General features: G+C 40.6%; 1 protein-coding gene across 1 annotated transcript in view; it reads right to left on the bottom strand.

Moving 5' to 3' along the window:
- Positions 1–538: 538 nt before the first annotated feature.
- The window catches only part of tp53i13 (tumor protein p53 inducible protein 13), a 35220-nt gene continuing 11665 nt past the window's right edge, over positions 539–24093 (bottom strand). Inside the window, exons 4-8 of the mRNA XM_048612762.1 lie at positions 15137–15215; positions 12059–12187; positions 11184–11390; positions 7974–9183; positions 539–2620 (exon numbers count right to left, since the gene is read on the bottom strand). Coding sequence (XP_048468719.1) covers positions 2508–2620; positions 7974–9183; positions 11184–11390; positions 12059–12187; positions 15137–15215 — 1738 coding nt within the window. The 3' untranslated portion in view covers positions 539–2507. The remainder of the gene's footprint in view (positions 2621–7973; positions 9184–11183; positions 11391–12058; positions 12188–15136; positions 15216–24093) is intronic.

The raw sequence follows: 24093 nt of genomic DNA, 5'->3' as shown, positions 1-24093 counted from the left end.
ACTGTGCAGCATTGCTGAAGACGGCCATTTAATTTAAGCTTCTGCTTTGTGGGCTATCGACATCAAAAATTGATGGTTCTGGCTCAGAGATCAATGTGCTTTGAGTTCACAGCTCTCTGTCTAAAAGTCTCTTCTTTGAAACTGTAGATATCTGCCTTCTGAACTTTTGTGTTGAAGACTGCATCCATACTCGAGATGTTAACTGTTTCTTTCTCCAAAGATGCTGCCAGACCTGCTGAGTTTCTCCACCTTGTTTTGTTTTGTTGTCTCTCTGTTCCATTAGGTGAGATCTCTTAGATACGTTTCTGTATGTATCTAACTTTTCAGTTTCTTCTGTTCTCTCAAAACCAAACTTCTTCAAGCCATTACTCGGGTAGCATTTAGAAAATAGAGATCCTAAAACCTGAATGCTCACTTAACCTGAATACCATGAACAAATAGGAGAAGTGGGGAAGCTAATCAGTGGATATATTTCAAAGATTTGTGCACTGGAAGTCTAGAAATTTAGGATCAGATGTCAGGAAAGAGAACAATTTGATCAAGTAAACTCTAAAATTTTAATTTCTGGAAAATCATATATCGTACAGAAAAATTACTAATGTTTTACTTCTAGATCAATCACTAAGAAAACTGGTTTGATGTGTCATATCGTCCAACAAGAAATCCCATGAACTTTACACTCATTGCTCCCAAAGTACCATAGTTTACGTAAGACTTCCCAATAATTGAAAATTTCTATGCAGATCTGAATGATGAGCCACTTTCCTATACATTTATATTTACAGCAGTAATTGACTTCTACTTCTGACAAATGTGTGTATAACTGCAGAATTTGTTTCAAACATTTCATTGTCCGTAGATTTGTACCATTTATACCTGTTGGACAAGAGGAACCAGGGTATGGCTGAAAATGAATCATGTCTGATACTACTGTGTTAAACTGGCAAATCATTTAAACGTGCTTGGTGAATCCCATGTCCAATTAGGTTTGTCTACCACACGATGCTACACTCATTTTGTTGGAAATATGAATAAGATTACACACCTATTGTTATTCTGCCCTGTAGTTAAAACCCCATAAGATTACTCTCTCTCCACTGGAGCTTTTAATTTAGCCCTTCACATACAATCATACAAAAATAATTTTTCACTCTACAAACAGAAATCTATTTTGCAACCAGAGATTCTTTAAGGGAGTGATGATATTTTCTTGTGTGCCCACACCAAGTTGCAGAACTTGATATGAAAAACCTGTTTTCTGGAGATTTTCATATCAGAAAAATTAGATCTTGTGTTTGTTTTTTAAAGCACAAGGAGATATGCTTTAGCAGGTGGTGAAAATAAGTACAACAAAAATCTGACCAGCAGAATTTCTGATTACCACTTTAATTTTCATTAGATGACTGTATTTGACCCAGTTGCTCCATCACACTCAATGATGCAACCGTCAGTTCTGAAGTGAGATCACAATCCTTTCTAAATGATTGGTTCATAACCTAATGATATTCCCTGGAAGTGACTGAGGTCATAGTTTATGGCAAAAATGATTCCATTTCTTTTTAAAAAAAAATCAGGAATTTAAGCATTGTGTTTAGTTTTGTAGCTTTTGAATACTTTTCCTTTAAGAATTTGGACAAAACCAGGTTGGTACAGCTGGCTCAGTCATTAATCTTTGAGTGCCAAGACTGGCACACATGCACACAGAAAGAAAAAAAAAATCTTGTTGTGACAACAATGTTTCTGTGTCCTAGCAAGTTATTTACAATAAATGTGTTCTTAAGGTTGTCAGGTATTGAAACAAGCAGGAATTGATTCTATATTAATCTATTTAGTGGGACTCACCAGCTCTTAAAATTTGATATTATCTAACCACAAAATCCAGATCATGCTGGTGTTTGAGGTTCTCTCTATACTGTTGCCCCATTTTCTCCTGTTCCTTTTTATCTTGCGTAAGTTTAGTTACATTTTAGCAGTTTTAAAACGCTGAACATGATGACGCAATTTGGTAGTTCATTTTATAATGCATTAGGAAGTAAAATTTTGAAAGTTTAATCTTGTTCCAAGTGAAAGACCCAAAGCCATCAATGAATTACAGAAGCAAATCAAGGGGAAACTTGCATATTGCAGGTTCAGAAAGGATATGATTTGAGGTTTGCTGTCAACTGCATTATCATTTGTCTATCAGGTATAGTTCAAATATACAGGCAGTGCCTGTGTAAATTTGTGCTTTATATTACAGTGAGATTACAAAAGTTATGAAACAGCACTGAGGATCATCTGTACAGTCTTCCGTAATTACATTTGACAATACATGATTTACAGATTAAACAAAGTAACTGCTACAAAGGTTCAATAAAATACAAAATTTCTTTGTCATCTTCAGCACTTTTTCCAGCATTTCTGCTTTGCATATTTGTAGATCTACCTCTTAATTGCAGTAAACATCTATACTGCCGAAATCAGACCAACTAATGGAATTGTAGTGCTAAATAATATCTTTGGTAGCATCAGTCACTGTTGTCACTTGAAAGAACATCATAAGGTGAAATAGATTTCTTTTTGTACAGTGGCCTTTTTTTCCTCCTCTTGCTAAACCTAGTGAGTCTCCTCTTTATCACATCTGTAAGAGACCAAATAATTGTTTAATATCATTGCATCTCATACAGTACAACTTTAAACATGCCAATGTGTCCTGGGTTGGGGTACTGACTGACTAGATTTGCAAAGGCCAAGTTACAATTGACTAATTGCTTTTTATGAAGTTTCAGTACACCAGCAAATTTTACGTTTGCTGAAAAACAGAACAGGACATCTTGCAAAGTTAATGGATTGAAAGAATGTTGACTGATCTGTAGAAAGCAGATACTGGTAAGTAAATGGATATATTTCAGTTGGCAATTGTAATTTGTGATGGACATCACGTATGGGTGTTTGGAATTATACAAACACTTCATGAAAAATTAGGAAGAAAACTGTCTGCATAGATGTCGTTCATTGTAGATATTTCTGTACTTTCCTTCTCTCTCTAGTTCTGGTTATATGAGTATCCCCTATTTTGATAGTTCTGCAATTTAATGGTGTGTTTCAGCAGCCAAGGCCTAAGCTCTGGAATTACTTCCCTACACATCTCTTGACCTCTCTTCTTTAAGACACTCCCTAAAACTTACGTCTGACCAAGTTAATGTCGCTTTCTTTCAACTCCTGTCAAATTTTGGAAGCACCAGGAGACAACTGATGTTAAAGGTATCACAAGACCACAGACCATAAGATACAGGAGCAGAATTAGGGCATTCACTCCTTTTGAGTCTACTCCGCCATTTGATTATAGCTGGTGTTTCCAATCCCATTCTCCTGCCTTCTCCCTGTAACCCTTGATTCCTTTACTAATTAAGAACCTCTCCACCTGACTTAAATACATTCAATGACTTAGCCTCCAAAGTTTTCTACGAAATGATTAACCACCTTCTGGCTGAAGAAATTCCATCTCATCTCAGTTCTTTACATCCTTTCTGAGGCTGTGCTATTTGGTCTTGGTCTCTCCTATCTGGAAATATCTTCTCCACATCCACCCCATCCAGGACTCTCAGTACTCTGCATTCCTATATGAATACAAGCTGTTATTGTAATGCTCAACAGATTCAATTTCAGAATCTTTACTGCTCATTCTTCTGTAGGATTGAGTTTATTTTTCAATAATTTGTTGTCGTTTAATTATGTGAAATGTACAGGCAGATGAGGTATTTTGTATATTCTGGTTAGCTGTAGGAAATTCAAAGTACTGGTGGCATAGCACACAGTCCTTTATGGCAGTATGTTGTCACTGATGAGTTTGACCACATGTTATTATAAGGCTGGAAGAAACTCCCTTTTTACGACCTCCTATAAACTGTCAAGACCTTTCAAGATAGTTATGTTTTGGGAAGCTTTTGCTTTGGAACTTAATTGGTTCAAAGAAGACGCAGTGAAAGTATGTAACAATGTGTATACATAACACTGGAAATAAATTCTGTCCTGAGTGTTATATAACGATTTCTTAAGACAATCTAGGCTGCATAGATTCAATGTAGTAATAAGGTAATGTTCTCCAGGTTTTATAAAATGAGTTTTTAGTTCCAAGCAACAACAGCAGCCATTGCGATGTCATGTGAACAAATAGTTCTTCTAAACAGAATATATTGACAGGTTTTAGAATTCTCCAAAATATTTACATTAGTCTGATATTTAGGATAATATTTTTTAAAGGATGTGACACAATAGATCCTGAGGTACTTAAGTGGTGTCTGCTTATCTTAATAGCGAACCATTATAAATTTAGTAAGTAGACTGAAAAATGCTGTAGGGGAAACGATTGTTCCTATAAATGAGTGACACCTCAGGGAACCAGTCTGGAGATAGCTGTGTGACTGATATCAGTTCCACACAACCATTCTTAAGAAAGTAATCATAAATTGTATGCACGCTGCCTAGGTTATCAGAGTGTGACCTTGCGTTGTTACTGCATTGGTAAGAAAATCAAGAGTTCAGGTTGCCCCTGATCATTGCAGAGGAATAGTAAGGGTTAATAAGGCACAACATTTAGTGATTAGGTGCACAGGGAATGTGAAGACAGAAGAAAATTAACTTCAACTATTTCCCAAAGTGGACCAACTGAACCACTGAAACAAAAACAGAAACAATGGGGAGCAAACAGACTTAACGTTCTGAGTCCAGTGATTCTTCATGAAGAGGTGCTGCCAGACCTGCTGAGTTTCGCCAGCAATTTTCTGTGTTTTTTTTCAACGGAACAACTTCCTTATTAATTATCATTCTTTTGTACTTGTAGATGGAGTAGTCTTGTAGCTTATCAGGATTAAAGGACCTTATGGATCACGAGGTGTGTTAGTGCAAAAGAAGGCCAATTTAGAAGAGGGAACTAAATCGAATATCTCTAAATTTAAATTTATAGATGTCATGGAGCTGGCTGGGATGGTAAACTGTGAGGAGGATGCAGAGATGCTTTGGTGTGATTTAGACTAGTTGAATGCGTGGCAGATGAAGTATAATGTGGATATACATGAAGATATCCACTTTGGTAGGAAAAACAGATTGGCAAATTACCTGAAGGGTAGGGGGAAAAGGGGGAAGTGCAACTGGACCTGGGTGCTCTTGTATGCCAGTCACTGAAAGTAAGCATGCAGGTGGTAAAGGCAGCAAATGGTATATTTACCTGCATAGGGAGAGGGATTTGAGTAATGAACATGGATATGTTGCAGTGGTTATACGGGGCCTTGGTGAAACCACCCCTCTAGTATTGTTTGCTTATCTGTGGAGAGTGGCGAGCCTGTGAAATTCTCTACTACAGAAAGCAGATGAAGCCAATCATTGTATGTTTTCAAGAAGGAGTTAGATATAGTTCTTAAGGCTAAAGGGATCAAAGGGTATGGGGAGAAAACAGGAACTGAATACTGAGTTGGATGATCAGTCATGATCTTACTGAATGGCCTGCTCCTGTTTGTTTCTGAATCTGCACCAGCTCTTCATTAACTACTGCCAATTTCCTGCCTTTTCACCATATCCTTGTACATTGCCATCCAAATAATCATCCAGTACCCTCTTGAATGCCTCAATTTCCATCACATTTGCACTTTTTGCAAATCACCTTAAATCTGTGCCTTCTGGTTCTTGATCCTTTTATGACTGGGCATAGTTTCTCCCTAACAATGCTATCATATTTTTCTCTCTAAGGAGAACAGTCCCAACTACTTCAATCTATTCTCATTACTGAAATAAGTGACTTGAATCAATTGCAATTAGGAACACTTCTAGACCTTGCATGTCTAAATGCATTTTAAGTTACAGCTGACTCTGTTTTGTTGGACAATAGTGCCTGCCTTTTCTATCACTGGTTCCTATTCACTTCCAAATTAGCATTTATAACCATGTACCTACTTTCCAACCCTTGACCAATATTTTTCTGGGATTTAATTTCTTCCCTGTGTATATAATTTGAATGGTTTTCAGTAGGTGCTTTGCAAGTCTCACTTGATCACTTTTGACCTTTTTTATCCTGAAATAGTCTCATTCTTACATCAGTGTGCCACTCTCTAATTTATATCCTTAATTTACTCTGTAAAATTCCCCCTTTTAATTTAAAAGTTATGAAGGACTCTCTTATAGATGAGTAATACAGCATCTTTTTAATGTTATTTCTGTCAGTTATCCCTACTGGACCACTATATCGGTTTGTTCTTTAATCTTTTCCCAATATGTACTGCTCTGATTTGTAGTAAACAGTTCCTACAGGTATTGTCTTGATGGTGAACATGCCTGTACCACTTGCGAAAATAGTCTTTCTCTCATGAATTTCCTTGTTAACATTTCCCTTATGACCTAGTTTCTTCCTGTGTTAGGGATACCGTGTCTTCTCACAACTGTAATTTGATGAACTACTTCTAATCTTTTACTGTCACAGACGTGAGATAACCCAACACTCTGCTATCCAGATCTTGCCTCATTTCACAGGAAACCCCACTCCCTATAGTCCTTATTGACTCCCAGTCGTTGCAACATCATGAGTATTCCTCTACAGCTTTATCCCCTCCAACCCACATCCCTTAAGATATCTGCAGTCTTTTAATTCTGGCCTTCTGTGCATTCTTAATTATAACTGATGGCTTGCCTTTCCTTCAGTTGCCTAAGCCATAAACTCTAGATTGAATAGGATCCCAAGGTTGCAAACTATCTGATTTACATTACTACAGCGCTTTATAGTGTGCACTGAGTTCTGGTCACCATACTTAAGAACAATCCTCTATTCCTAAAGAGACAGATTAATCAGAATGGTTCCAAGAATGAGGGTATTTGACTATAAGAGTAGGTGGAAGAAACTGGCATGTTCTCCTTGTAGCTCTCAAACTCCTGTGCCCCAAGGTTACAACAGGTTCCAATAAACAGGCAGGGAGAATTTGTTCCATTAGCTAATCATTCAAAAACTGAGTTATTATTGCTTTAAGGATTTGTACCAGACATAGAGGGGAAAATGTGAGCAAGAATCTTTTCTATGCAGTGAGTACTGATGCCCAAGAACCTGCTGCCCACAAAGGTGATGGAAGTGGGGACTATCATGGTATTGAAAGGAAATTAGATAAGTTGTTGATGGAACCAGAGTGGGAAAACAAGAATGACCACATTGTTCAACAAAGCGCTGCTATGGACTTGGTGGACAAATGGTCTCCTGTACAGGACGTAAATTATACTATTAGTCCAGGTAATACACTGGTAGTTTCTTTGAGCAAAAAAATGTTGCAAGGACTATTTTTAAAACTACAAAACATTTCAAGTAAGGATAAAATTTCTTTAATGGTATCAAACACTTACGAAGGAGGCAGGTGTAGGCAAATGGCTTCTTGATTTCCCCCATAACTATCAATTATTTTCCAATCTAAACATGTGGTCAGGTAACATTTTAAATAGCAATGTTTTACCTGCTACTTGATGGTGAGACTGAAGTCCAGCAAGTTATTTCAGACTAAATTCAGTCATACTTCATTTTCCCAATATTGCCTTCTAAATTTATTTTTCCACTTGTACTAAATGTTTCACATTCTAAATCCTAACTCTAATTTATTGGTCAGTCAGTCCAACCTCAGTGGTGAAGAAGTTCTTCAAAAGAATTCTGAGAGACAGAGTTAAGGAAGGATAGTCAGCAAAGATTTGTTAAGGGAAGGCTGAGTTTGACAAATCTGATAGATCTTTTGAGGAGGGAACCAGAAATATTCATGAGTGTAAATACAAGGCTTTTGCAGATGGGTGTCTGAACTCTCATAACATTTAAGCAGTATCTTACATTGCCAAGGGCTACTGGACAAGAGCTGGAAGAAATTGACTTTGTTGACTGGTCAGGATACAATGGACTGGATTGCTGCCTCTAAACCAGAAAATGTCTGAGTAAAATTTTTTGCACTGATAGCATTTTTAAAAAAAATTAGATTCACCTGCTACAGTTTCGTGTCCATCAATGGCTGGAACTGGTGTCCAGTATAAACTGTCACTCTTTATAAATTTTCTGTACAGCCTGGTGTATAACACTGCCAGTGTGAGGAACACAAAGAGGAATGCAAGGGCTGCTGCAGCCCAGGCTGCCTCCTCTGTTCGTGGTGTGGGGATGTACAATGTCCTATCTTCTTCACGGTGTTGAATTTTCTCAAGAATCCCTGCCTTTAAAGTATTTGAATCTGCACGACCAGGCGCAGGCTGTATGTTCTGAGAAGCTGTATCTTCACATTTGCAGTTCGCCTTCACAGAATCTACTGCTGCAGTTTCATTGTGATCATCCTGAGCATTTGGGATCACTGTCTTATTACTCTTTGGGATATTTGGTTCCTTCACCTCCACTTTTTGGACTGTTCTGTCACTGCCCACTTCTCCACTGTCTATTTCAATTTTGGAAGAGATTTCTGAAGGCTGTAGGGGTTTTGCATTTTCACCACTCACTTTGCTTCCATTCTGAGGTATTTGACCTGTGTCCTCATTGACAGCTCTACTGTCAGAAACATGATTACTATTAGCAATAATTTTAACTATCCGCTGCTCCTTCATGAGAGGGTTTTCTCGGATTTCGTGATTAGCCCTGTTAGTAATACTAGAACCACTTTTGATGTGTTCTTGTGCAGAACTCTCGGTCCTCTGAGCTTTCACTTGTGAATCCAGTGAAGAATCTGATGTGTTGTACACTTGGTTCTGCTGATGAGAATTTAGCTGTTCAGCAATGAACTCAGTTGAATTCTCCAGCTTGGCCACACTGCTGCGTAGAAAGGTCTGTTGGTGAGCTTTACTTCCAGGTGTCGTAGATGTCAAGTTATTTCTCGTGTTCTGTTCCCCTCCAACTTCATTGTTTCCCTTTCTTGTCTCCTGGTTCCCAGTAATTCCTGCTGGTCCACTGGGCTCTCCCATTAGATTTGCTGATTGATTCACAATGGACACATTCCTCATTGATCCCTCGTGCTTCTTCCAAGAAATTTCTGCTGTGGAAGAAGTTCTATCATCGAGTCGGCTGGGTTGAGTGGGTTCTCGGAGCTGAGAGGAATTTCTTCTCCGCCTGAAGATCACATGCAGTCCTTTGCTGAGCATGTTTACTCCAACTTTATTATTCCCTTTTCTTACTGCTGACTGAAGTTTACTTTTCTTAAAGTAGTGTTGCAGTTCCTGCCAAAGAAAAAGTAACAGTTTTATACATTTTAAATTCCCAGTAGACCCTTTGTTTCCACTTGCTCCTGCCCCACAGAACTCATCTCTTTCTACCTCGACTCAGTCCAGTCCCTTCCCATTTACGTCCAACACTGGTACTCCACATCATGACTCACGTTTGTGATGCTTTACATCAGTTTCAGAATTTCCAGTTTGTGGGCTCCAGCTGCTGCCGCCTCCTTACCCCATCAGAATGGTCTCAGGGCTCTCTACTTCTCCATCCCCACCCTCAATAACTTCTCTTTTAATTCCTCTGACTTTCTTCAGGTCAGAGGGGTGGCCATGGGTGCTGCATGGGCCCCAATTATGCCTCTTTGTGGGGTATGTGGAACATTCCTTTCTGTTCCAGTATATTGGTGACATCATCGGTGCTGCTTCCCTTTCTAGTCTGGAATTGGAAAATTTTATCAATTTCATTCCAATTTCCACTCTCACCTTCACTTCGTCCGTCACTGACTCCTCCCTTCCCTTCCTCAACATCTATTTCCATTTCTAGGGATAGGCTGGTCACCAACATCCACTACAAACAAGTGATTCCCACAGTTACCTTGCTTCCTGTAAAGACTCTATTCCATCTCCGTCGCCTCTGAAATGTCCACCTGCACCGTAGTTGACAGGGCCCTCAGGTGGATCCACCCTTGGTTCCCTCTTGTCCTCACCTACCTTCCCTCCCCGTCAGCTTTCTGCAAGGACCGTTCCCTCCGGGACACCTTGGTTCAGTCCCATGGCACCTTCTCTTGCAACCGCGGGTTGTATCCACAGGCCCAACACGGCTTCCAGGTGAAGCAGCGATTTACCTGTACTTCACATAATCTAGTCTACTGCATTCGCTGCTTACAATGTGATCTCCTTTATATTGGAGCAACGAAGCGTAGACTGGGTGAACAGAACACCTCTGTTCTGTCTGCAAGAAAGACAGACCCTTCCAGTTCCTTGGTTGAAGTCTCAGGCTTGCTGGAGTGCTCCAGCAAAGATCAGCTCATTTTCTGCTTGGGAATTCTACAGCCTTCTGGATTCAATATTGAGTTCAACAATTTTAGGGTTTGAGGCACCTTCATTTATGTTCTTACTCCAACCCCAACACACCACCCTTGTTATCCACTAATTGTCCCCATTAGTAGCAATTCATTCTCCTAGCCTGAGTGCTTATCCCCTCCTTTGTCTGTCCAACTGTTCTTCTCTCTCTCTACGTTTCCCTAGCTACCATCAGTTCTGCGGAAGAAACGTTAACTCTGATTTCTTTTCACAGATGCTGCCAGACCTGCCAAGCCTTTCCAGCAATTTCTGTTTGCATTTTATACCATCCCCTTGACAGTGACTACTTTTTAGATGTTTATAGAGGGGAGTGTAACAATAACAAGCACTGCCATCATCTGACCTGGATTTATTCAAATAACATCACAATATTATATATCCCCCTCTTTGTAAATGTGAAAGGATGCTGAAGGCTAATTCTTAGCAATTCGTCAGTGACCTTGGCTAACGCAGCACATAGCTGGGACTTAAGTTTGATGTGAAGCTGTACAGAACCATGTTAAAATGCCTACAGTGGGGCTCCTCAGGACTTAAAAATTGTTCACAATTTATTTACTATAATTCCTGATTACTATAAAATTCTCCTTGTTCATTAACATAAATCACACAAGAGCAATTAAACTGAAATAAGGCATGTGTATTGACCAACATGCTATTTTGGGCCTTGCTTTTACTAGTCTATTTTGAATCCCAACTTGGAATGAGTCCAAAATCTGTCCTTTGTGCAGGCCAGCTGTGTCCTAACAACTGCAAATAATTAATTCTTGCTTTCTTAGCTGAATAAGCAACTCCTTGGTGTGTTAGCTTTTATATTAAACAAAAAGGGTTCATTGCTTACGTAGCATGGCTGAAGTAAGCAAATTGACTCCATCTATGGCCTTCAGCTGGGATCTAAATTTTGCTCCTTCAGAGGGTCATCTTACCTTCATTTGGTTTTCACGACAGGTCACACGATCATTACTGGCTGACATCAGCTTTGCTCGCCTGATCAGCAGATAATTGTAAGCACCATCATCCTCCATTTCCGAGCTATGAGCCAGGTTTACATTCTCCCTCAGCCAAGAAACAGCTTCTGCCAAGTTAATCGTTGACATTTCCAAACTTTTACCCCATGTAACCAAGGCCAGAGGCTGTTAAAGTAGAACAGTATAACTAAATTAACACAAGGAGCGCTTCTTCATGGAAAACATTAATGCAATTGTTTCCTCTATGGTTTTGCTAAACACCAAATACTTTGGAAGGGATTTTGACTGGATTTACACCAAGTTTAAAAGCAGGGGACACTTAGATGCCTCAGATTCCATTTTCCCCTACAGGGTCTGGGGCAAAAACTAAAGGTGGGAAAAAACAGAGCCTATTCTTACTGTTCCAAGGGGCTTAATCCTGAGTGTGGGAATTATAGAGTAGATGAAAACCCCTGTGAGATGATGCCTTGTGAGCCCAAACTTCTGGCTAGAGACACCATAGTTTGGGGAGTCTGGACTGAACAACCAGGAAAGAAAGAATTAACAGTTCAAAATCTATACTGCTTTGCTATAAATTGTTTTCAGGGCATTTTTATTCCCAAAGTTTCCTAATGGATGCAAACTACAGCCAGGGCTATCCCTTACACTCTGTGATCGGCTGACAATATAGAACGTGCAGATTCTGTGCAAATGCATCCCCAGCCAATTGTCCAATACATGAATCCATAATTTGAGTTTCAATGGAGATTAACTATTAAGGGATCGTTGCTCGAAATGGGAGAATATCCATATATAGTCCCTACCTCATAGTATTAGCAGGGTGAGGTGCTTACCCATTGCTGACTTAGATTGAGATGTGGAGTGATGATGTGCTGGTACTTGCACGCTCTCGCCAGTAGGGAGAGCTCCTCCTTCAATCTGGGGTGCACACACGGATGATAAAGGAACGCTACCCCACCTCGCTAGACAAGAAAACGGAACAATTAAAAGTACAGTGAAAGCGATTCAGTACCATTTTATCAAAAACGCAAGGTTATGGATGAGAAGGTCTGAGATTTTGTTCAGCATTGAGATGATCATGTGGAATGGATTTACTGCTGGAAAGGTGGAAACTAGAGTTAGGCCTGAGAGAAACAGAGGCAGATTTCTGGCACCTACTGTCCAGGCATGGGAAGCTAATCTATTACCATTTGTCCAGAGTAATGCCAATTAAACATGGAAATAATTAGGCATCCATGTGTTAAATGATAGTCAATGAGATTACTTCAAGTGTTAGCCACGTTATACAGGTGGTTTTGTGAGAGAAACAGAAAGGAAGTCGATTATTTAAATAGTGCCATATTGAAATTGTGGATGTATAAAGGGATTGGGATGTTCTTGTACATCAGGCAGGTACAGCAAGCAATTAGGAAGGCAAATGGTATACTGGCCTTCATTGGAAGAGAACTTGAGGTTGAAAGAAGGAACGAGACCTTGGTGCAGCCACACCTCATCTTACTGCCAGAAACATGGCGCAGCAGAGGTCCACTGGACTGATAGTAGGGATAACAGGACTGTCCTATGAGGAGAGTTTGGTTCGATTAGGCCTGTATTCACTAGAGTTTAGAAGGATGAGGAGGGATCTAACTGAAATGTATAAAGTTTAACAGGGCTGGATAGACTAATGCAAAGAGGATGCTTTCCCTGTTTGAGGAGTCTATAACCAGGGAACACCATTTAGGGTAGACAAACAGGAGGCTGGAAAAACAGCAAGCCAGGCAGCATCTGTCGGGAAGAAGGATAATACCTGAAATGTTGACTGCTTTTTTCCTCCTGTTTGTCTACCTTGGATTCCAGCATCTGCAGTTTCTTTGTTTCAACAGCATTTAGGACTGAGCTGAAAAATTCCTTAATTTAAATGTTAATGAACCTGTGGGATTGTCTACTGCAGAAGACTGTGGTGGCCAAGCATGACAAAATCACACACCGTATGTGACCGGTGCTGGCACTGTGCAGTGTCATACATCCTGATACAACCATCGCAATGAGGATCAGGAGAATACATTTTCTGTTGACTGCATGAGGCTCTCCTTTGACTACGCATATCATGCCACAATATGAGCTGATGCTCACGTTATTTACTCATTGGTTTGAAGTTTAATATGTCTTTAACTACTCAGTATTTGTTCAAGTAGATGTCCTTATCACAAGGATGGATTAATAGGGGCTCATGAGCTAAGTTGTCTAGCTTCTTTGACTTTCTGTTAAGGAACGCTTCAATCCAATTAGTGAATGTTGAACTGGAATCAGTCTAATGCACTTGTTATATTTATTTATAGATTTACACATTCCAAGTATATACCACCCAACCTGGGTAGCTGTAGTTTTAGTTTGTCTGTTTATGGGATCAATCCCCCAGTTAATGCCCACCACTTGGCTACAATTAAACAATGACTATACATTTACATAGAAGATGTGTTATAGCAAAAAAAAGCTGACTGAGAAAAGAAACAAAAAGAAGCTTTCACCTGTTGGCTACTATACAACGTAATACCTATAAGGATAGATGGGAGGGATGATTTGTTGATATATGCTGTTTTCTGAGTTTGCACGCTTAGAACGTGAAAGTGTCGGAGGGACTGTCATCAGGTAATTTATTAATTCTGGGTTTGAATTGCAAAACTGCTTTGCACTCACACTGCAACTGTAGCATGAATGCATCCTTCATCTTGCTGAGATGCTTGACCGATGTGGTCACTCGACTCTCATTCCAATTCCTTAGTAGGAGTTTTTGAGACTGCATTTTTTTAACCCTTTCATTGCGAGCTATTTATTAAACTGAACAGGGTTCAGAAAATATTGACCAGGATGTTGCCGGGAATTGAATTATAAGGAGAGGCTGGGTAGGCCGGGACATTTTTCACTGGAATGTAGGAGGTTGAGGGGTGACTTTATACAGGTTTATAAAATCATTAGGAGTACAGATAAGATGAATAACAAAGGTCTCTTCCCAAAGGTGGGGGAGTTCAAAACTAGGGGGCATATTTTTAAGATGACAGGATAAACATTTAAAAAGGACATGAAGGGCAACTTTTTACGCAGAATGGGTAGTGTGCGGAGTGAACTGCCCAAGGAAGTGGTGGATGTAGGTACGTTTACAACATTTAAAAAATATTTGAATAAGTTCACGAATAGGAAAGATTTGGAGGGATATGGGCCAAATGCAGGCAGGTGGGATGAGTTTAGTTTTGGAACATGTTCAGCATGGACTAGTTGGACTACAGGGCCTGTTTCCAAACTGTATGACTCTAAGTCACTGAATATATTCAATATTTTACACTTTAAAGGCTTTGAGAGTTATGGGACAATGCAGAAAATATGGCACTGACAGAGGATCAACCAGGATAATAGCAAGTAGTGCAGCAGGATCGAAGGGCTGAAAGGCATACTCCTGCTCCTAGTTTCTTTGCAAATTAGTGCATGATCAAATGATCACTTTCTAATGAATGAAGTAATGATTAAATGCTTTAATAACTCTGGAAATCAGTGTAACATTTTAACATTAATATTCTCTACTCTTAAGAACTGATTTCAAGTTTTTTGCTTTCCTAGAATGCAGTTTACACATGCCCATAAATAAAAAATGACCAGCCAACATTGTGGCACAATTACTGAGTCTTGCTGAGACTTCATTATCAATGCAGAACTAGTGAGTTATCTCTCGCTTCACTCATACAGATACTCGTTATTAGTCTGCTGCCTGACACTCTAGTCTGGTATCCACAATTTCCATTACTCACCCTCTAGACCATGTTATAACTGCTCATGCTAGAATAGTACCTTTCATCCCCTCCCCTTTGGAGACAAAGGCATGGCTAAAGTTTCATTTGAAACAAAGCAAGCTTAAAAATATCAAATGAATAATTCAATACCTGCAGATTGTGAACCCAGCGCTGGGGAGGGACATACAAGTATTCTCCATATGCTGCCCAGATAGGTCGATACATGCCACTATCCAATTCAAAAAGAAAAATAAATAAAAGTCAAGTATTGGTAACATGATTTGTGATGGGCTGCCTCCCTGACACACCATCAGCTAGTCTATTAATTCATTGCAATTGATTGATATCATTCATCCAGAGAATCAGAACTCCAAAGTATGAGAAACTGCATTTAAAAAAATATTCCTACTTCAGCTACTCCACCTTGTCTGCAGAAGGTGTAAATCTGGAAGAATTCACGAACACACAACATATCAAAGTTAATTTACTAACTGTTAACAAAAGGTCTTTCATGAAATGTGAATAACATTAACTGATGTGCCAACCACAAATTAAAAACAGCAGAAGCTGTACAGTTCTGACTCAAGATCACTGATCTGATTTTGTTTTTGTTTCTTGCTCCACTAGTGCCAAACCTACTTAAAATTTGCAGTGTTTTTATTTCAGATTTCCAACTTGCATAAAATTTTGTTTTTACAGCAATCAGAATTTTAATGCATTTTAAATTAATACTTGAAAAGGTTTGTGTTGCTCTGCTATGACACTTTGACGAGCTGCCTTGTCAGTCCTAAATTTAAATAAAAATCATAATTATGTAAAACAATATGCTGATCTGATGCCTTTTTAGAACATTATTTGGGGCTTTTGTTTTTTGGGAATCAAGAGTTATGTGGAGCTGGCAGAAAAGTGACTAGTGCAGAGATCAGCTAAGATGTTAATCAATGGCACAGTTGTTTTGAGGGACTATGGAATTATTCCTGGTCCCATTGCTTATGATTGATTCAAATCCCTGCTAATATGCAGATAATTGGCAGTTGCAATGATCCGTGTGCCACAATCTTTAGTTTACCAAAGGCAAAGTAAGTTATTCAAAAACTACTGAATAATTATTTTAATTTTATTTTCTAGTTTTGCAGTCTGAGCATCAGTGTGATTGGAGGCTTATCTCGCCTGGTGCTAGCAGCTGCTGGATGCCTGTAACTTGGCAATGGATTCAAATTAACAATGGGAAAGGAGAAGCTTTGTCAAAGAGATTGCTAGGCAGTTTTCATCTAAGTCAGCAGGAAACACCATTGCTTTGTTGCTAATCACAAAATCCATTCCAATAAGTCACTCAGTCTCAACTAAAAATGAATGTTGGGCCTAAGCAAAGTGAGGTTTAGCTGTGTGCTACTATAAATGCTCAAGGGTTTTGCTAAATTATTTATGCAGGAGCCAAAAAATTATTGTCTTCATACTTCAAACCCACCTTAGTCCCAATCCATTTTCTTCATTCAAGGCTGATTATGACATAAACAAGACTGGTTCTTAGAGAATTCAGTAATAAGAGGGAAGTTCAGTAAGGAAATTACAAACAAAATGAAGATCTTGATACAGATAAATTTTTAAGGTCAAATCGGGGTAGAACAGGTCACTGCACGGCCTCAGATTGGGAATCTCTGTGCCTTTACATCACTTTCCCCATAGCAGCCCAGAAAGCAGGGGGAAATGGGAAGGGAAAACATCCATCGAAAGCCATGGTCCTGGAGCATGGCTTGTGATGGTTTATGGTGGTCGAAAAGAACAGTGAAGATTGGGGAAGAAGCAGGAGGTGGCAGTGAGAATCATTCAGCATCACTTTCATGCCAAGAATTACAGCAGACACTGAGCCTAAGTGTGATGTAATCAAAATTTTAAGCCTGGATTTTGAAGTCAGCATCAGTCTGCTGACTTTTCAGAGCTTCAGCACAGCAACTGAAAATCCAAAACACCATGGCAGTCTGTCCAGGAGATCGGTAATGCGTACAAACAGGCCAGGCTCAGAGTGGCTCTCAATCAGTCTTCAAAGTGGCCAAATTAGGAACCATAAATTATAATATTTAGTTCTTGAGGTGTCAACCTGGTGAAGCTAATGCTGTTTGGCACACAAGTGATAGATAGAACCCAGTGATCTCATAACCAATGGATCAGATCTAAGCTCTGCAGTCCTGCCACATCCAGTCGTGAATGGTGGTGGACAATTAAACAACTCACTGGAGGAGGAGGCTCCACAAATATCCCCATCCTCAATGATGGAAGAGCCCAGCACATCAGTGCAAAAGATAAGGCTGAAGCATTCGCAGCAATCTTCAGCCAGAAGTGCCAAGTGGATGATCCATCCCAGCCTCCTCCAATGGTCCACAACATCACAGATACCAGTTATCAGCCAATTCGATTCACTTCATGTGATATCAAGAAACGGTTGGAGGGACAGGATACTGCAAAGGCTATGGGCCCTGACAACATTCTGGCAATAGTACTGAAGACTTGTGTTCAGAATTTGCCGCTCTCCTAGCCAAGCTGTTCCAGTACAGTTACAATACTGGCATCTACCTGACAATGTGGAAAATTGCCCAGGTATATCCTGTAGTCAAAACACAGGATAAAACATGGATAAAAGAGCTGAATTCCTGAGGTGAGGTGAAAGTCACAGCCCTTGACATTTGACTGAGTATGGCATCAAGGAGCCCTAGCAAAACTGAAATCAATTGGTATCGGGGAGAAACTGTCTGCTGGTTAGAGTCAAACCTGGCCGTTGGAGGTCAGTCATCTCAGCAAGAGTTTCTCAGGATAGTGTCCTTGGCCCAACCACAATGAATGTCCCTTGACATTCAAATGGTGTTACCATCACTGAATCCTCCACTATCAACATCCTGGGGGTTACCATTGACGAGAAACTCAACTGGACTTGCCACAGAAACGCAGCAGCTACAATAGCAGGTCAGAGGCTAGGAATACTAACTCACCTCCTGACTCCCCAAAGCCTATCCACCATCTTAAAGGCACAAGTCAGGAATGCGATGAAATATACCCCACTTGCCTGGATGAGTGCAGCCCCAACAACACTCAAGAAGCTTGACACCATCCAGAACAAAGCAGCCCGCTTGTTTGGCATCACACTAACAAGACAAGCATCCACTCCCTCCACACCGACGCTCACTAGCACCAGTGTGCTATCTACAAGATGCACTGCAGAAATTCACCAGAGATCCTTAGACAACACCTTCCAAACCCATGACCACTTCCACCTAGAAGGACAAGGGAACACTACCATCTGTAAGCTCTCCTTCAAGCCACTCACCATCCTCACTTGAAAATACATCGCCATTCCTTCACTGTCACTGGGTCAAAATCTTGGAATTCCCTCTGTAATGGCATTGTGGGTCAACCTTCAGCATCTGGACTGCAGTGGTTCAAGAAGGCACCTCACCACCACCTTCTCAAGGGCAACTATGAATAGGCAATAAAAGCCAGCCCAGCCAGCAACGCCTACACATCATGAGTGAATAATAAAATAATTCGATATAAAATCCTGTACAGAAAGTGACATCTAAAGATGGCAAGGAAAATGGATTGAGAGATAAAAAAACCAAGAAAAGGTTGAAATAAAAGCTTTAAGAAAATCTCTACGAACTAAACACTGAAGAAATGAGATTCCAAAACTTTCAAACCTAGAGAGGATGCTGTTCATATTTAAGACTTTGCACATTAACAATTCATTTACACCTCAAGGGAGAATACTTCTGATAAGGTATAGTATGGTGAACCTTGTGGAAGAGTTGGATTACAGCATCAACTACGTGCGAGGTGTCCGCATGTTTTAATGTGATTTACACCTCAATAACCTCACCATAACTTCTCTCAGCATCCAGTCTAGCGTAGTAAACCACAGAATGGTGCAGGTCACTTCCTTCAGAAATGTGCTGGACTTGCACTAATGGTGCAACTCGAATAATAGCACACCAAATCATTCGTTAAATAAATAATACTTATTCTGCATCTAAAAATAGTCATAACACTGAGCCAGTCTGTTCGGGCCAAATTTAGTGAAACATGTGTGCTACCTTGAGGCTTTAAAAACCAGCAGTGGATAACTATAAAAGCAATTAGGAGGGAGAAGCTGAAATACAAGGATAAGCTAGCTAGTAGTATAAGAAGATTGCAAGATTATTCTTTGTTCTATAAAAGTAAAAGAGTGAGGCACAGAGAGTAGTAGTAATGGACATTGGACTGCTGGAAAATGAGGGCGGAGAAGTAGTAATGGGGAAAAAATAAATGGCAGAGGAACTGAACAGGTATCATTGCATCAGTTTTCATGCTGGAAGACACCAGCAACATACCAGAACTTCAAGACAGTCAGGGGACAAAGATGAGTGTAGTGGCCATCACTAAGGAGAAGATACTGGTGAAGCCGAAAGGCCTGAAGGTGGAGAAATCACCTGGACTGGATGGACTGCATCCCAAGGTTCTGAAGGAGATAGCTGATTGTGGAGGATTTATGGTGATCTTTCAGGAATCACTGGAGTCAGGGAGGGTCCCAGAGGACTGGAAAATGGCCGATGTAACACCCATGTTTAAGAAGGGAGGAAGGCAGAAGGTGGGAAATTAGAAGTCAGTTAGTCTGACCTTGGTTGTTGGTAAGATTTTAAAGGAAGCGGGGAGGCTGCAGTAGGACTTGGACAAGCTAGGAGAGTGGGCAAAGAAGTGGTAGGTGGAATACGATGTGGGAAAGTATTAGGTTATGCACTTTATTAGGAAGAATAGAGACACAGACTATCTTCTAATGGGGAAAGGCTTTGGAAATCTGAAGCGCAGAGGGACTTCAGAGCCCTAGTTCAGGATTATCTTGAGGCTAACATGCAGGTTCAGTTGACCGTTAGGAAGGCAAATGCAATGTTAGCATTCATTTCAGGAGGGCTATAATATAAGAACCGGGATATACTGCTGAGGCTGTATAAAGCTCTGGTCAGACCGAGTCTGGAATATTGTGAGCAGTTTTGGGCCCCATACCTAAGGAAGGATGTGCTGGCATTGTAGAAGATCCAGAGGAGGTTTGCAAGATTTATCCTGGGCTTGAAGGGCTTGTCATATGAGGAGCAGTTGAGGACTCTGGCTCTGTATTGTTGCAGTTGAAGGTGAGGGGGGAATCTCATTGAACCTACAGAATATGAGAGGCCTGGATAGAGTAGATGTGGAGAACGTTTCCACTAGTAGGAAAGACTATGTCCTGAAGGCACAAGCCTTTAGAACTGAGATGAGGAGGAATTTCTTCAGCCAGAGGGTGGTGAATCTGAGGAACTCATTGTCACAGACAACTGTGGCGGCCAAGTCATTGACAGTATTTAAGACAGAGATATAGTGTTCGTCAGAGGATCAAGGATATATGGGGAGAAGGCAGAAGAGTGGGGTTTACGAAACATATCAGCCATGATCAAATGGAACAGACTCAATGGGCCGAATGGCCTAATTCTGCTCCTCTAAATTATGGTCTATTAACATATCTTGAACAGCAAAAAAATTGTTCCAGCTGCTCTTTGAAGTCACTGTCATTTTTGATATTATATTTCTGTGACCATAAGGCACCAATGAACCTTGATTAGCACAAAGAAACAATACATTAATTTTGGGTACTGAGCATATATAATAATCACAACATTCAAGACTAACGAACAGCATAACAAATGGTTAGACGGTTACCAGGAAGTAGTCAACCATTACTGTATAAACAAAATCCTGCCCAGTCCGTCATCTTCCACCAAACCTGGTCTGCATCCATTGATTCCCACACAGAACATTTCAGACACGTGATTAGTTACCGCTAATTAGCTAGAATACACCAAGTGTCCTAGGCCCATCCTCAACATCAGCTGCTTCATCAATGAGCTTCCCTCCATCATGAGGTCAGCAGTGGGAATGTTTGGGTACAATGTCCAGCACCATTCATGACTCCTCAGATACCGAAAGCAGTCTGTGTCCATGCACAACAAAACCTGGACAACAATCAGGCTTGTGCCGGTAAGTGGCAAGTAACATTCATGACACAGACAATTATAACCACCTCCTAATGGGAAAAGATCATCGCCCCTCATTGCCATTTAAATACTGTGGATACAGGAGCCAGTCGGATTCTCAGAATTCTGTGATAACTAACTCCCCTCCTAATTCTCTAGTTTCCCTTTGGCCTCGACAAGGCACAACTCAGGGGGAGTGATAGCATGCTCTCCAGAGTCTGGATGGCCGCTGCTCTAACAACACTCAAGAAGCTTGACATGATCCGGGATAAAGCAGGCTGCTTGTTTGGCACCCCATCCTCCAATCTAAACATTCCTTCCGTCCACTACTGATGCACAGAATGTACCGTCACTGCAAGAATTCACCCAGGCTCCTTCAACAACACATTCAAAATCCATCCCTTTACTACTTGGGGGCAGGGAACAATGGGAACAGATGGAAGGGAACACCACCATCTGCAAATGCCCCTCCAAGCCGTACACTATCCTGATTCAATTATCGTTCCTTCATCATCACTGGATCAAAATCCAAAAAAACCGCTTCCTAACGGCCCTGTGGATGCTGTTATGCAGCAAGGGATTTGGCAGCTCACAGCCACCTTTTCCAGGGCTGGGAAATAAATATCGGCTTCAGCAGCAATGCTACATCCCATGGAGAAAGAAAGAAACGTTCATGGAAACTGTTTCTTTAGGTTACATTATTTTTAAGACCATATGATGTAGGAGCAGAAGTAGGCCATTTGGCCCATCAAGTCTGCTCCACCAGGGAGATCATGACTGCTCTGATAATCCTCAACTCCGTTTTCCTGCCTTATCCCTATAACCCTTGATTCCCTCACTGGTTTAAAGTCTCTCTCTGTCTTAGATGTATTCAATGACCCAGTCTTGACAGCCCTCTGCAGTAAAGAATTTTACAGCTTCACTACCCACTGAAAGAAAATGGTCCTCCTCAGCTCTACTGGATACGGGTGATCCCCTACTCTGAGATTATGCCCTGTGATCCTAGGCTCTACCACATGTACATAAATCTTCTCTGCATCTACCTTGTCAAGGCCCTAAAAAATTCTTGTATGCTTCAAGAATTCTGTCATTCTTCTAAACTTGAGTGCATACCCAACCTACTATTGCAGGGTAGACTGGTTAACAAGATTAGATCACATGGAATCCAGGGAGAGTTAGCAATTTGGATACAAAATTGGCTTGAAGGTAGGAGACAGAGGGTGCTGGTGGAAGGCTGCTTTTCAGACTGGAGGCCTGTGACCAGCGGTGTGCCACAAGGATCAGTGCTGGGTCCACTGCTTTTCTGTTATTTATACAAATGATTTGGATGTGAATATAGGAGGTATGGTTAATAAGTTTGCAGAAGACATCAAAATTGGTGGTGTAGTGGGCAGCAAAGGTTATCGTTGAAGGTGGAGTTGCAGGTAGACAGGAAAGTGAGGAAGGTATTTGGTACGCTTGCCTTCATTGGTCAGTGCATTTGAGTATAGGATTTGGGAGGTCATGTTGCAGCTGTACATGACACTGTTTAGGCTACTCCTGGAATACTGTGTCTAATTTTGGTCTCCCTGCTATAGGAAAAATGTTGTGAACTTGAAAGGGTTCCAAAAATATTTACAAGAATGTTGCCGGGGTTGGAGGGATTTGAGCTATAGGGAGAGGCTGAATAGGCTCAGGCTACTTTCTCTGGAGTATTGGAGGCTAAAGAGTGACCTTATGGAGGTTTTTAAAACCACAATAGGCATGGATGGAGTGAATAGCCAAGATCTTCTGCCCTGAAGTAGGGGAGCCCAAAACTAGACAGCATAGTTTAAGGCGAGAGGGGAAAAGATTTAAAAGGGACGTAAGGAGCAACTTTTTCACGCAGAAGGTGATGCGTCTATGGAATAAGTTGCCAGCGGAGGTGGAGGAGGCTGGTACAATTACAACATTTAAAAGGTATCTGGATGGGTACATGACTAGGAAGGGTTTAGAGGGATATGAGCTAAATGCTGGAATGGGACTAGGTTAATTTAGGATCTGGTCAGCATGGACGAGTCGGACCAAAGGGTCTGTTTCCATGCTATACAACTCTATGACACTATCTCTTCTGATAGGAATATCCCTCCATACCCAGAATCAACCTAAGTGAACTTCTTCCTGATAATACAAAGTTGCAATACAATATTTACTTTCTGTTGTACTTTGTTCTCAAGGCCTAGTGACCATAGTTGGCAGGATTGCATAAAATTGCAATACAGGAGGAAAGCTGCATTGGCACAGGTACTGTTCCTCAGATCGGATCAAACTTCTTAGTGCTTCACATCCTAAGACACTGTTCACTATGGCAGACTGTTTGCATGATCTTGCTGGCCTGTGTAAAAAGTTTGATGAACTGGACATTAGAGGAGGTGATGGCATAATGGTAATGTCACAGGTCTAGTAATCCAGAATCCCAGGCTATGTTCTGGATAAATGGGTTCGAATCCCACCATGCTAGATGGTGAAATTTGAACTCCATAAAAGTCTGGGAAATCAAATCACAATCACTGCTGAATGTCAGTAAAAACGTTGGTTCACTAATGCCCTTTACAGAAAGGAAATCTGGCCTCCAGGCAATTAGGGATGAGCAATAATTTTTTTTTTCCCAGCTACTGACACCCACATACTGTAAATGAATTTTTAAAACACACACACTGCCTTGTGCTCATGTAACAATAATGACTGTAACCTCATGGTAGATGAGGCACTTTGAGATTTTACTGATCAACGTTATATTGGGTACTGTCGAGGTGCTTTCTTTTTATATAAAAAGGGCTTATGTTCCAGAGACTGTAAATCATTCTGTGCTCAGCACTACCTTCACAAGGACACTGAGGGATGGGCAATAAATGCTGGCCTTCTCAGCAATGCTCATAGGTAGCAATAGGTTAAAAAAAAAAATTCTTCATTACCTGATAGTAATGCAGTTGTTACACTAAATTTAATGCATAAGTTAGAATATTCTGCAACATACCCTCAACTACCTGATGTTCTAAGGTTTAAACAGAAGAGATAAAGAAAAGAAAATTAAAAGGTTTGAGATTTTGAGCATGCATC

Source organism: Rhincodon typus, chromosome 26 (genome assembly GCF_021869965.1).
Source record: "Rhincodon typus isolate 14 chromosome 26, sRhiTyp1.1, whole genome shotgun sequence".
Lineage (NCBI taxonomy): Eukaryota > Metazoa > Chordata > Chondrichthyes > Orectolobiformes > Rhincodontidae > Rhincodon > Rhincodon typus.
This window is presented reverse-complemented; position numbering and strand designations above follow the sequence as displayed.